The sequence below is a fragment of the Rhinolophus sinicus genome, linkage group LG13, assembly GCF_036562045.2.
Source record: "Rhinolophus sinicus isolate RSC01 linkage group LG13, ASM3656204v1, whole genome shotgun sequence".
NCBI lineage: Eukaryota > Metazoa > Chordata > Mammalia > Chiroptera > Rhinolophidae > Rhinolophus > Rhinolophus sinicus.
The window spans coordinates 16,883,505-16,896,140 of NC_133762.1; the positions used below are offsets into that span (position 1 = coordinate 16,883,505).

Here is a 12,636-nt window from a genome sequence, read left to right on the forward strand (position 1 = left end):
AAGCCCCCTGGCAGTTAGAATGACAGGTAGGTGTGGCCTGCTCACATCTCACTCTGCTTGCTCGGGGCCACTGGCTGTGGGCGAGGGCACCGAGAGCCACACCAGGCCCATGGCTCCTACCACAGCCCAGATGCGGCTGTGGGCAGCTCACCTACCTGATTGCTGACCAGTCTGATCTTCCTCCTCCCTCCTCTCTGCTCGTCCCCAGACCTCTTCTCTCTTGGGAGGGATGAGGTGGAGCAGCACTGTGCCTGAGGGTGACACAAGCATGGTCCCAACCCACGCCCCGAGCCTGGTGTGATGAGCTCACGGTGAGGGAGAAGGGCCCTCCCGAGTCCCGCCATCACCTCCCCGATGGCTTGCTTGGGGCAAAGCGCTAGAGTAGGTCAGGGCACGCAGTTGCATGGTGACTGAAGGAGCCAGTGACAAGGTAACAAGAGATGCCTCTGTGGGCAGCTGGGCTCACTCCAGGACCCAGAGAGCAGGACAGGGAGGGGAAAGGAGGTGCCACCAGCAGGAAACAAGGAGCTCCGAGTCAGACCAGAAATGACGTGCTTCTGGGCAAAAGCCCTAGGGCAGGAGCTGGGTCCCGCCCACAGCACAGGTTACTGGAGGGCACAGCAGGAGCTAGACCCTGAGTGGCCCGTGCCAAGCTGTCTCCCCAAAGAGAAGCCACAGGGGTGTGTCAGGGAGCGGCAGCTGGGGGGGGCACAGTGCTGCCAGGCATATGCTGAAACCCCCAACCGCCCGCCCAGAGGGGACCTCCAGGGGTGAGTGTGAGGTGCCTGAGACCAGGCGGGCAGTGCCTGGGAGTGTCCATGTCCAGGGCCCCCATACCCGCACCTCTTCCTCCCTGGGCGGGGCCTCGTCCCCAGGCCCCCCGGCCAGCTGCTCGCTGTGTTCCAGGGCGGCCAGCAGCCCCACGGGCCTCCGCTGGGCGTGGGTGGGCTCCTGCTCATACCTCACACACAGGCTGCCCTCGGCGTCCTCGGTGTCCCGGGCGGCTGGCAGCCCTGTGGGAGCATGGGTGTGGGGCCCACCTGGGGGAAGGACAGGGCAATCCAGGTGCCCCCAGCAACAGTCAGTCATCAGGCCCAGTGGGCCACCAGTCTTTTGTAAGCAGCCCCCTGCCCAGCCGTGTCAGCCAGCCACACGCACCTGTGGGTGTCCGCCTCAGGCTGGGGACGTGCACATCCAGACTCTTGGCTTTCCTGGTGGAGAGGGGCCCGGGCGACATGGCCGTGACAGCAGCTTCTCCCTGGCCCAGGCTCGCGGCAGCAGCCAGGGGGGCCGGCACCGGCATCTGGAGAGTCATATGGTGGTTGGGGGCCACCTGGCCCCTCCCCAGGGAGGTCTCAAGGCAAGCCAGCTGGGCTTTGGGGACTCACTGTTTTCTGGGCAACACGGAAGAACTGGGCCACGTCTCGGATGATGTGGCCGAAGTGATCGTACACCTTGACGTGGGGGCGTACCCAGGAGGGCAGCTGGGCTCTGGCGTCTGCAGACATGAACCTAGCAGGGAGGGGGCGTCAGCCCAGGAGTCCGCCGGCCCCAGCCCACCTCCCAGGCAGGGGCCCCCCAGGGTGGAGGGGCTGCACCTGTGGTCACAGAGGAAGATGGCGCCATAGTCATGGCGATGCCGGATGACCCGCCCGATGGCCTGGTTCACAGCCCTGGACGCCTGCTGCCGGTACCAGTCTTGCCCGGACAGGACCTGTGGGGGGCTCAGTCACGGGGGCTCCGGCCCTTCTGGCCGCCCCCCCTCCCCACACCTGTTGTACCTCACCTGGCCGCCAGCCCTGCTCTGGCCCTTCATCTCATCCAGGAACTGCATCTTCAGGACCACCCGGGGGTCCTTGCGTGGGGGGTACGGGAGGCCTGTGACGACCACCCCTCGGCCATTCATGTCTGCGAAGTCCAGCCCCTCACTGGCCTGGGGATGGGACGCACACTTCACCTGGCTGCCCTGCACGAGCTCACAGGCCTTCCCCAGGGCCCGCCCACAACCACACATGTGCGGGGATGGGCAGCGGGGGAGCCCTCCATGCTGGGCCCGACCGGGGCTGGGGGGGGTGTCACGCTCCCAGGACCCCCATGATATCTTATGTTCTGGGCATCTCCTCAGCCCGTGCGTGGGGCTCAGGGCCCGGCTGGGGCTGGCCCCACCCCAAGTCAGTAGGGCTGCTGTCCTAACGCGTGTTGGCAGGACGTGGGACCGACGCAGAGCAGCGCTCCTCACAGGATGCAGCGCCTGGTCAGAGCCATGAGCACCCTTGGGTGGGGCAGACGGGCCTGAGTGCGGGACCCAGACCCTCAGGGCCTCACCTTTCCCCGGCACACAGCCAGGAAGGCAGCCCCACGGGATGCAGGGGAGGCAATGCTCGCATAGTAAGCACCCATCACCTGGAAGGAGAGGCAGGTCACCGGGAGCCCAGGCCCCTGGCCCCTCCTTGTGAGCGGGGCCTCGTTGTCTAAGATGGAGGACTGTCCCAGCCATCGGGGTTTCCCAGTGACTTGTACCCAGCACCCAAAGCCTGCTCAGCATTCCCCAGAAAACACAGGGGCCCCGAGGCTGGTGGGTGGGGAGCCCTGCTTCACTGCCAGCTCCTCAGATTCTAGGGTCTGCTGCCATCATCCCCACGTCCGAACTTTCTAAAAGGCAACATGCCAAGGCCAGGCAGGACCTCAGCCATGCATAACCTGCAGCTGGCCAGAGCCCCTGGTAGGGACAGCGGCCAGCTCGGGGCGGCCATGAAAGGAGCAGAGCCCAGCGAGTTTGGACCTCTGAGAAGTCAGCCTTGCTCCTGGGCTCCACAAACACAGGTTTCAGGGCCTCCAGCTTCCGGGCAAAGTCATGGGCCTGTGGGAGGAGGCAGGGATGGGGACCTGTCACACCCATCAGGTCTCACCCTCCTGGACCCGTGGCCGTTTGAGGCCCCCTCACCCCCAGGACACATGGGGGTAACGCACCCGCCAGAATTCCAGGCTTTTCTCCATGACCGGGTATGAGGGGAAGAAGACCAGGAGCCCATGGGGGACGACGCGGGCGATGTTGCCTGCAAGGGCGGTGGCCGTGGTCAGCAGGAGACACCCCTGGGATGAGTGAGCAGGGCCGCAGGCAGGGGCAGGGCAGGGTCACGCTCCTGGGCGTGGGCCCAGGATGGGCAGCCCTGACCAAGGGCCTCCCTGGGCACTCACCTAGCGCCTTCCCCAAGGAGGATAAGCAGCCATCAGAGAACCTGCATGGAGCCAGGGGGCTGCTGTCAGGGCCGTGTCCCGGCACCCAGCCCGCCCCCACCCCCTCACCTGAGGCCCCACCGTTTGTCATAGGCGGAGCTCAGCTGGACTTGGTCAGGGCCTTTGGGGACGATTCCCACCCAGATCTGGTGCTTGTCGATGACATGTGGGTTTTCCAGGCAGACTGGGAAAGGGCTGGATCCAGAGGGTGGGAGGCAGGGGTGCCTGTGAGGTCCTGAACCCCTGGGGCCTGGCCTGGGACCCCCCACCCCAGGGCGGGCAGGGCAGCCTTACATCTGCATCTCCAGGGCGAGCGAGGACACGGGGGCCAGCGTCCCGCTGGTGAGGATGAGGGAACGGACGCCCTGGTGGGCCAGCTCACGCATGCTGTGCCCAGGGCTGAAGCACCAGTAACTGAGCACCTTCCCTGGGAGCGAGTGGGGACGAGGTCAGTGAACATGGGGGCCCCGCCTGCCATCCTCACGGCTCCTCCACAGGGCCCAATGCTGGTGCACAAATCAGACCAAGGGGGCCAGCCTGAGCCCAGAGCCCAATGTGAGCTGGGGCCCTCCCTCGGGGATCCGGGCAGCAGGGAGCAGACACTGGGGTCCCCTCCAGAGAGGCCAGCCGACCCCAACCCCAGACATCCAGAGATGGATGTGTACTCAAGGCTCGCTGAGCACACAGAGGCCACCCCAGCCACGAGCAGGCGGTGCTGGGGTTGCGAGGGTGCACGAGCCCAGGTTCCAGGAGGCAGGAAGCCAGCAGCGAGGCCCCAGCATGGAGGCCCCGTCACAGGGACTGGCGCTCCCTAAAAGGCTGGCGGCTGGGGAGCAGACTGAGCGCGCCACCGCCCCCACAGCAGGTAGAAGCCGACACACTGCCTCCCCTTTGCTCCCTGCTGGCTCCAGAGCTCGGAAATGGAAACGGCTCAAGTAGTAAAATGACTTTATATGTGACCCTGAACCTGTGTAACTTGACCAACAAATGTCACCCCAATAAAATTAAAAAAAAAAAAAGTGACTCTGAAGTCAGGACTGGGTCAAAGCTCAGCAGGGGCATTTCCAGAAAAGCCGCTGCGGGAGTAACATTTCCCACAGCTGCCGTGACTGGGGTGGGGAGGCGGGGGCGGCCCATTGTTCTGGGCCAGCCCTGGAACGGCAAACACAGGGTGAAGTCACGTCACCTGGAGCCCCTGGCTCAGGGCACTCACTTCCCTGCTCAAAGCGCTGCCCCCGCTTCCAGCTTTTCAGTAAGGGACTCATTTCCTGTGAACACCCAACCCAGGGAGTGACCATTTCTGAGAATTCACAGGCTCTCAGAGGAACACGGAACTCAGGGCTGACGGAACCCCACTAAGCCTGATGTCAGCGTGACCTGTTAGCACTAACACGCGGCCCCACGGGGAGAGCTGCGGCACAGACAGCCTCCCATGATCAAGAATGCCCCGTGAGGGGTGACCAGTCTCCCTGATGCCCACACAAGCCTCTTCCTGCTCGAAGAGGCTGAGTGACCAGCTGAGGCCACACATGGGCCTCTCGCTGGCAGCGGCCCTACCCACACTCCCAGCCCTTTCCCTGCCCAGCTCCAGAGGGAGGGCAGGCAGGCAGCTGGTGGGAGGGCGTGACTGCCAGCAGGAGTCTGGAGGGGGCTGTGCTACATGCTGAGGGCTGGTTGCAGGGCAAAAGGGCGCACGGCTGGGGAGTGGCCTGACCGCGGACCATCACCCCGGACCTGTTGGGCTGCAAACCCCACTCAAAAGGCCAGGCCTAAGGGGCGGCCAGGACACTTGCCAGGACTGGACTCCACAGGAACACGTGCCTGGGCCGGGACAGGCCAGCCCCACAGCAAGAGCCACAGCACCTGGCGCAGGGCAGCAGGTGATATGAGGAGGGCGGGCTGTGGGGCATGGCCTGAGCTCAGAGCATGTGCCAGCAAAACCCAGCGAACTCCAGAGGGACCTGAGACACCATCCTGAGGCCTTGGGAGGGGGCTCAGCCCGAGCCTGCCCCACATCTGTCCTCCTGGTTGGACGATGTGAAAGTAGCAACTGGCGCCTCCATGTGCATCGTCAGTCTGTGACAACCCTTTTAGGAAACGTCCTCAGTGGTGCAGGGGCCTGGCTGTGCTTAGCTCGGTGACTCCGGGCAGGCCCTGTGCCATTGGACCTCCTGCAAGGCCGTCTGTCTGACAGCTGAGAGCATGACAAGGGAGGCCACCCAAGGAGGGTGTACTCAGGTCCACCACGACCGACAGTGGCCAGGAGACCCACAGCTGGATGTGACGCCTCAGTGGCTGAGCAGGGCTCGACCCCGCCGGGTGACATACCTTGCCTTCTGGCTGCTGTGCTGCCCCAGGCGTCTGACAGCTGAGCTGTCTTCCGGTGACTGGCGTCAGGGTGAATGTGCACCTAGAGGGTGGAATGGACAGGTGTCCTGACGCCCCGCCTGGAGGGCCCTCCTGGAGATGGTCCCCCCTTGGAGGACTGAGACCCCCGTCCGGGAGCCCCACTCCTGGAGTTGACCCACCTTGTAGGACTGAGAGCCCCCAGGCCCCACCACGGGAGCAGAGCCACCATCAGCAGGATCTGCGTTGAACACGATCTGAAAGACAGATGAGGGACGAGGTCAGCAGGACATCAGAGGCGAGCGCCACCCACGGAGGCCAGGACGCTCAGGGCATCGTCATCACCGGCCCCTGCCTTCGAGCCAACAGCACTTCTGGCTGGGGGACCCCAGGCCGACTGGCAGGAGCTCACATCTCGTGTCCCCTTCCCCAGGGACCCCACCCACACAGGAGAGGCAGCCGCCCTGTAGGGCCCCCTCCTCAGCAAGCCCAGGTGAGCAGCCAGCTCTCTGCCCTCTCTCCTGGGGCTAGGAGCCGGGGGAAGGAGCATGAGCTGACCACACAGAGGCCTGGTCCGCTGGATCCTTCTAGAAACAGAGGCAGTGGAGGAAGCCCATGCTGGTCAACATCCAGGCAGGCGAAGAACTGCCAAGGAGAAAGCGACTCAGGAAAAGGATGTGGACAGAAATGTGGGCGAGACATCAGCAAAGAACAGCAGGTAAACCGCGAGGCCACAGCCTGGCAACAGGTGCAGGGAAACAGCGCTGTGGATGAGAACTGAGGACTAAATGCACACGGGGCTCGGGGGAGCGCTGGGAAGACCCTGCACCGTCAGGGGGAAAACGGGAGAACCAGGCACAGGTGGGCACGTAGCGCTGCCCAAGGCATAGCCCGTTTCACTGTCCAACCGGCCACACGCCTGCCCTGCCTTTTACCAAAGCACTGCCGGCAGGGACAAAAAACACCCAGCTGGACGCTGCTCTGGGGCAATCGGTGGCCCAGGAGTGGCCCTCATGCCTCAAGGGACAACAGGCAGTTTTAGGCCACAGCCAGCTTCCTGTGGCACCTGTCGCGGCTGTCTCCCCCTTGTCTCCCTTCCCCACCCGCCACCAAGCTTCCAGGCTGCACAACCCCTTTTACCTAGGGACAGCTGCGAGTAGCACTGTGTATGTGACTTGGGAATGGCCCATCCTGCCTGGTGTCCCCGGGGCCTGCAGTCATGCTGTGCCCTCCGCAGCACCAGTGACCAGCAGCATTCTGTCTGATCTGGTTCAGCAGGTGAGTGGGGGTCACACCATCTCAGCGGTCCCCCGTCAATGCCTGCTCTGTCCTCTGAGGCTGGCCTTGTCCACTCTCCAGCTCAGTTTTAGACCCTCTGTCTTGCACAAATCATGTGGGTCTGAAGAGGTGCAGGGCTGTTCAGCCCACCTGGGGACCTCACGGTGCAACCCTGAGCTCCTCGCACGTTCATCACAGGCTGCCTGTCTGACCAGCCCACTGTGGCCCCACTGAGCTCAGCCGGCACCTGGGGCTCCAGGGCCGGGTCAGCGGCACGCCCTGTAACCCTGTCCATGCCTGCCCAGCACACCCGCGTTTGGGGGGCCTGTGCCAGCACCACCGGTGCTCAAGAACCAGGTGTGGGAGGAGCAACTGCCAGTCACACATCCTGCAGCTAGAGGAGATGCACCAGCATGCACGTCAGCTGCAGGCAACCCCGGGCAGGCAGGGAACAGTCATCCGCCAGGGCTGACTCAGAGCAGCTGCCACGGAAAATCCAAGCCAATGGCTGAGCTGTTTGGGTTCCAGAGAGCCTGGAGGGCGAGAAACCTGCTCCAGAAATGGGTATCCGGGAGGGGAGGGGCTTGGCTCCTGTGCCCTGGTTTCAGCAAGGACCTATGGCCACTGAGTATCCTCTTTAGAAAGCCCCTGAACACAGTGGCTGGCCCTCCGCAGCTGGCCAGGCAGCTGTCCACTGAGGAAAAGCGGGTCTGGCCCGTCCACTTGAGCCAAGGAAGTGGCCCAGCTGGGCATACGGGACAGCACGCTGGGGGGCAGGAAGTGGCCGTGTCCAGCGCCTCTGAGGCATGACATACTCGCTGGTCACCTGGCCAGGGAAAGGTGGGGTCTGCATGTGGCAGAGGCGCTCAGTAACCCCTGGCAGCTGTCCCCACCCCAAAGAGTGAGACTGGCTTGCCCTGGGGCAGGGGCCGTGGGGACCATGCCCGCTGACTCTGACCACCATCCCATGGGCCCTACCTGGGCTCACTGGTCTTGTCTGACACCATCACCCCACTGATGGGCCTGCAGTCAGACATGGGGCTGGGCAGACAGAGCCCTCCTCCACCCTACATTATGGGCTCATGCTCTGAGTTTCCTCTGAAGCTGTTTCAGGAAAAAAACTTGAGAAAAGGCTGGGGCCTCTGCCAGGCCATCGCCCCTCCCGGCCCCCCACCCCAGTGCAGCCCTGGCCCGAGGCCTGCAGTGTGCGTTCAGTGCAGGGAAACGAGCCTGAGGGCGGCTGATCTGAAGCACGTTGTATGTGCACCTTGGCCCTGCCCCAAGTCTAGACTCAAGGACAACTGCTGGAGGAAGAGGTGACCCCCCACTTCCAGCAGGAACGAGCCGTCTGTGTCCTTGGTGTAGCCCATCCTACCTGGATGATGTCCGAGAGCTTCTGCAGCCCCACCGTGCTGGTGAGCAGCCCTGCACCTGTGGGAGCAGTGGGCGCTGACCATCCCCCAGCGCTGACTGTCCCCCAGCGCTGACCGTCCCCCAGCGCTGACCGTCCCCCAGCACTGACCGTCCCCCGGCACTGACCATGCCCCAGCGCTGACCGTCCCCCAGCGCTGACCGTCCCCCAGCGCTGACCGTCCCCCGGCGCTGACCGTCCCCCGGCGCTGACCGTCCCCCGGCGCTGACCGTCCCCCGGCGCTGACCGTCCCCCGGCGCTGACCGTCCCCCGGCACTGACCATGCCCCAGCGCTGACCGTCCCCCAGCGCTGACCGTCCCCCAGCGCTGACCGTCCCCCAGCGCTGACCGTCCCCCAGCGCTGACCGTCCCCCAGTGCTGACCATCCCCCAGTGTTGACCGTCCCACAGCGCTGACCGTCCCCCAGCGCTGACCGTCCCCCAGTGCTGACCATCCCCCAGTGTTGACCGTCACACAGCGCTGACCAGCCACAGCGCTGGAATCATAGGCACCAGACCTCGGCATCTGTGACACAAGCCAGCTGGTACGTGCCAAGCTGTGCCTCACCCACGTGGCCCTGGGCACACATTTTGGGGGTAGCTGGCCTGCTCTTTCCTGCACGTCCCCAGGGGAGCAGCAGGTGAGGTCAAGTAAGGCTGGGGCTGCCCAGGAGCAAGCAGAGGCCGGCAGGGCCCGCAGCTCAGTGACCCACCCAGACCCCTCCTGCTCCTCCCTAAGAGGGCTGACCTGCGACTGTGCTTTACACAGCACAGCAGTCACGTGGCCCCAGTGCATCCACATCCCAGTCAGAAGGGAGCTCGAGGCCAAGCTCCAGCTCAGTGCAGGCAGCAGGCCGCAAGCTGGGTCAGGGCCGCCAGCAGGAAGATTAAGGGTGCAGGGCGCGGGGACTCACGTCCTGCCAGGTGTTGGATGACCTGGTCCAGAGAGTCCAGGATGCAGCTCTTGGTCTGAGATGTGATCTGGGCCTCAGCAAACAGCTCAAAGATAAAGCTGCAGGGAGAGAGGAGACTCAGGCCCCATGGGAGACTAGGCTTGAGCCCAGCGACCAGTGGCTTTCCAGGTTTTCTTCACTCAGAAACAAGCTCTGTGCCTCCAAGGGAGGCACCTGGCAGTGACAGGCCCCTGCCCTCAGGAGCCCTACAACTCGGGCCCCGGAGCGGGGGTCAACAGGTGGTCATCAGGGCCTCCCTGGGCAGTGGCTCTGGACAGGGCCCCCAAAGGACAGCTTTGGGCAGAGATGGGAAGGTGGGCACCAGGTCTGGGTGCTGTGGGGGGAGTGGGGGCAGGGCAGGCCGAGGAGCTTGGTTCACCTGGGAGGCAATCAGGGGCCCTGCAAGGGTCTGAGCACAGAGGAGCAGACAGGCAGCCCAGCACTCCAGAACGTTCCAGAACATTGTAACCCTCGACAACCGGGCCTGGATTCCAGCACAGCCATCAGCTGTGCATGAGCAGAGCTACAACCAGCCCCCGGCCACAGGCTGGCATCTGCCTAAAGGACATAAACCCGCCGCCCCAGACTGCTGAGCAGAATCAAGGCCTGTGGCCCGTCCAGGACATTCTGGGCCCACTGGAGGCCTGAAGAGGTGGCTGGCGTGACGGCACCTCCGTCCTAACAGAAGATGTGCTTCGAAACAGCTGTTTCTCTCATTCTAAAAGTCACCTGCAGGGCGGCTGAGCACCAGAGGAGGGGACACGGCGAGAGCCGCCACAGGCCTCGCATGCGTGCTCTCAGCGCGGTCAGCAGATGTCCGAAACAAAAAGACCTCGCTGGTGTGTGCAGCCAGTGACATTCACTGGGCAGCCCAGGCGGGACAAACACTGCCGGACAGTCCCCCGAAACCAGCACCCGTCCCCAGCTCCAAGCGGGGCCTGGGGCCAAGGATCCACCTCCCAGCCCCTCACCTCCCTGGCTTGGTGACACCTCTGTCATCTCCGGGCAGCTCAACAGCATCAATGGCCTCCTCCAGGCGAAGCAGGATCACTGTGGGCAAGGGGTCATCAGGGACGTGGCCCTGTCACAGCGGGGATGGGCCTGGGGGGGTGGCAGCACTCACTCTTCAGCTTCGCGAGGTCTTCCAGCTCCATGTTCAGCACTGGGTGAGAGAAAGGCAGCAAACATACAAGTCTGCGCTGTCCCCACTGGACCAGCCCTGTCCTACAGAAGTGGGCCGGTGTGGAGGGAGGGACACTGGGGACACGGGGTCCTCGCAGCCCAACTGGGACCTGGAAGCAGCAGCATGAGCTCACAGGGCTCTCGCTGGGATGACAGCAACAAAGACGGTCCCAGCACCCCGCTGTGCTGACACGCCATCTCCCATTAAAAGCCAGGGCTTCCTGGAGGCGTGGCTGACTCCGGGCCTGGGGCAGGAAAAGCACAGGTGAGGCTGGATATCGTGACACACACTGAGGACGACCAGGGCCCCGAGGACAGAAGCAGCATGTGTGACAACAGTGGAAGACGGGACACCTGAGTTCAACAATGATGAGACTTACAATGGACTGAAACCATCATCTGTGTTTAGATACACGTGCCCCGGATGACAGTAAAAACTATTCCCCTCCTGAGGGTGACAAGGGACCAACAAGAAGTTAGGGACAAATTCAAACTTCCAAATTTGAAAATTGGGAAAATAAAGGGGGAAAAAAATCAAGCACTTATCCTGCCTTTCCTATAAGGACGGCATCACAAGTAGCAAAGCACGTCTTATAAACTCATTCGCACCAGTAAGTCAAACACCGAGTTGGCACACCCGCCCTGCAACGCCTGGAATGAGTGGGTCTAGGCACCAAGCAGAACGATGGCACCATCCAACGGCAAGAACTGGTGCCTGCACGCCTCCCGGTGACACAGCACTGCGCCCGCAGCCTGACCGTCCACAGCCAGAGTGAGAGGCCACCCAAACCCAGCCTGCAGGCTGGTGACCGTTAAGTCTGCGGTACCATCATGGCTGCAGAGCAGACAAAGGCATGCAGTGACCCGTGTAACTGGGCGGGGCACTGCCTGTAGTCCAGGGGCCACAATGTGTGTCTCCACCAGTGACATGCAAAAGGTCCGACTGTCCCACGTCCTCATTGACACTTGTCATTGTCCCCTTTGTGATCACAGCCATCTTACTAGGTGTAAAGCAGTGTCTCCCTGGGGTGGGACCTGCACTGCCCCGACGACGGACTGTCACACACATGCTGTCCAAGGACATCTCTGACCGAGTGTCTACTCACGTCTCCTGCCCGCTTTTAACTGGGGACCTTTTTACAGACTTATAAGAGTTTCTTACATATTTTAGGTACAAATCCCTTATCTAACGAGTCATTTGCAAAAATCTCCCCGTTCTGCGGGCTTTTTTTTTCCGGATGGTGTCCTCTGGAGCACGAGTGTTTAATTTTGATGCTGTCCAATTTACCTGTTTTCTTTTGGTGCCTGTGCTGTTGGCGACGTTTCTAAGGAACCCCTGCCTGAGGCACGGGCACGGCGGTGGGTGCTAGGCATGTAACCCCACGCTTAGCGGGGGCTGTGCTGAGGGACCCTTCCCAAAGAGGACAGTAGACAGAGGACGGGAAAAGGGAGTGGTGGAGAACCTGAAAAGACCTCAGCCAGGCGACCAAGGTCAAAACCAACTGCGTAAATCATGCTGAGTTGACAGTGTGGACAGATAGGATGTGACAAAAAGGGGATTTTACATCTGTGCCCCTCCTCCCCAAGTCCTGTAACCCCAGTAAATCTATCAGAAAAACACCAGACAAATCCCAAGTTAGGGACAAGCCACAAAACACCTGACCAGTCCTCCTCCAAACCATCAAGGTCATCAGAACCAAGGAAAGTCTGAGGAACTATCCTAGACAAGAGCCGGCTACGCGGTGACAACGAGTGGCATGTGGTCTCCTGGGACAGAACAGGATGTTAGGTGGAAACTAAGGAAATCATCCACTTCACACTCATTAGGATGGTTATTATTTTTAAAAAAAAAATTTGTTCCCCTTAAACAACTGAAAATATGTTCAATTCACTCATAAGAGTAAAATAAATCAGAATTACACAGAGGCCCATTTTTCATTCATCAAAGTAGCAAGAATTAGAAAGCCTGACGACACGTTCTGTTGGTGAAGCTATGAGGACACTTGTGCCCACTGCTGGTGGGAACGCAGACCGGCTCCCCAGCTGCCGTGACAAGGGGTCTGACTATTGACAGCGGCAGGCACGCATAAGCCCAGCTGCCTCAATTCTGGGAATTCGCCCTGAAGGAGTACCTCGAACTAGACAAAAGTACATACACTCAGTTACTCATTACAGTACTGTTTGTAATTGCAAAATGCGGAAAACAACCTAAGAGCCATGAAAATAGTCG

General features: G+C 61.9%; 1 protein-coding gene across 22 annotated transcripts in view; it reads right to left on the reverse strand.

Annotated features, from left to right (window-relative positions):
• Nucleotides 1–12,636, reverse strand: part of RTEL1 (regulator of telomere elongation helicase 1) — a 31,100-nt gene that overhangs the window by 3,676 nt on the left and 14,788 nt on the right. For 16 of the 22 annotated variants that reach the window (XM_074317532.1, XM_074317529.1, XM_074317531.1 and 13 more), the window contains 19 exons: nucleotides 10,348–10,386; nucleotides 10,196–10,274; nucleotides 9,186–9,283; nucleotides 8,237–8,292; nucleotides 6,142–6,228; nucleotides 5,766–5,840; nucleotides 5,566–5,647; nucleotides 3,532–3,664; nucleotides 3,319–3,432; nucleotides 3,199–3,239; nucleotides 2,971–3,056; nucleotides 2,783–2,860; nucleotides 2,326–2,403; nucleotides 1,787–1,933; nucleotides 1,599–1,714; nucleotides 1,389–1,512; nucleotides 1,159–1,303; nucleotides 844–1,040; nucleotides 156–251 (listed from right to left, as the gene is read on the reverse strand). In XM_074317532.1, coding sequence (XP_074173633.1) covers nucleotides 156–251; nucleotides 844–1,040; nucleotides 1,159–1,303; nucleotides 1,389–1,512; nucleotides 1,599–1,714; nucleotides 1,787–1,933; nucleotides 2,326–2,403; nucleotides 2,783–2,860; nucleotides 2,971–3,056; nucleotides 3,199–3,239; nucleotides 3,319–3,432; nucleotides 3,532–3,664; nucleotides 5,566–5,647; nucleotides 5,766–5,840; nucleotides 6,142–6,228; nucleotides 8,237–8,292; nucleotides 9,186–9,283; nucleotides 10,196–10,274; nucleotides 10,348–10,386 — 1,871 coding nt within the window. The remainder of the gene's footprint in view (nucleotides 1–155; nucleotides 252–843; nucleotides 1,041–1,158; nucleotides 1,304–1,388; nucleotides 1,513–1,598; nucleotides 1,715–1,786; nucleotides 1,934–2,325; nucleotides 2,404–2,782; nucleotides 2,861–2,970; nucleotides 3,057–3,198; nucleotides 3,240–3,318; nucleotides 3,433–3,531; nucleotides 3,665–5,565; nucleotides 5,648–5,765; nucleotides 5,841–6,141; nucleotides 6,229–8,236; nucleotides 8,293–9,185; nucleotides 9,284–10,195; nucleotides 10,275–10,347; nucleotides 10,387–12,636) is intronic. The other 6 variants (XM_074317521.1, XM_074317537.1, XM_074317538.1 and 3 more) reach the window with 4 other exon arrangements.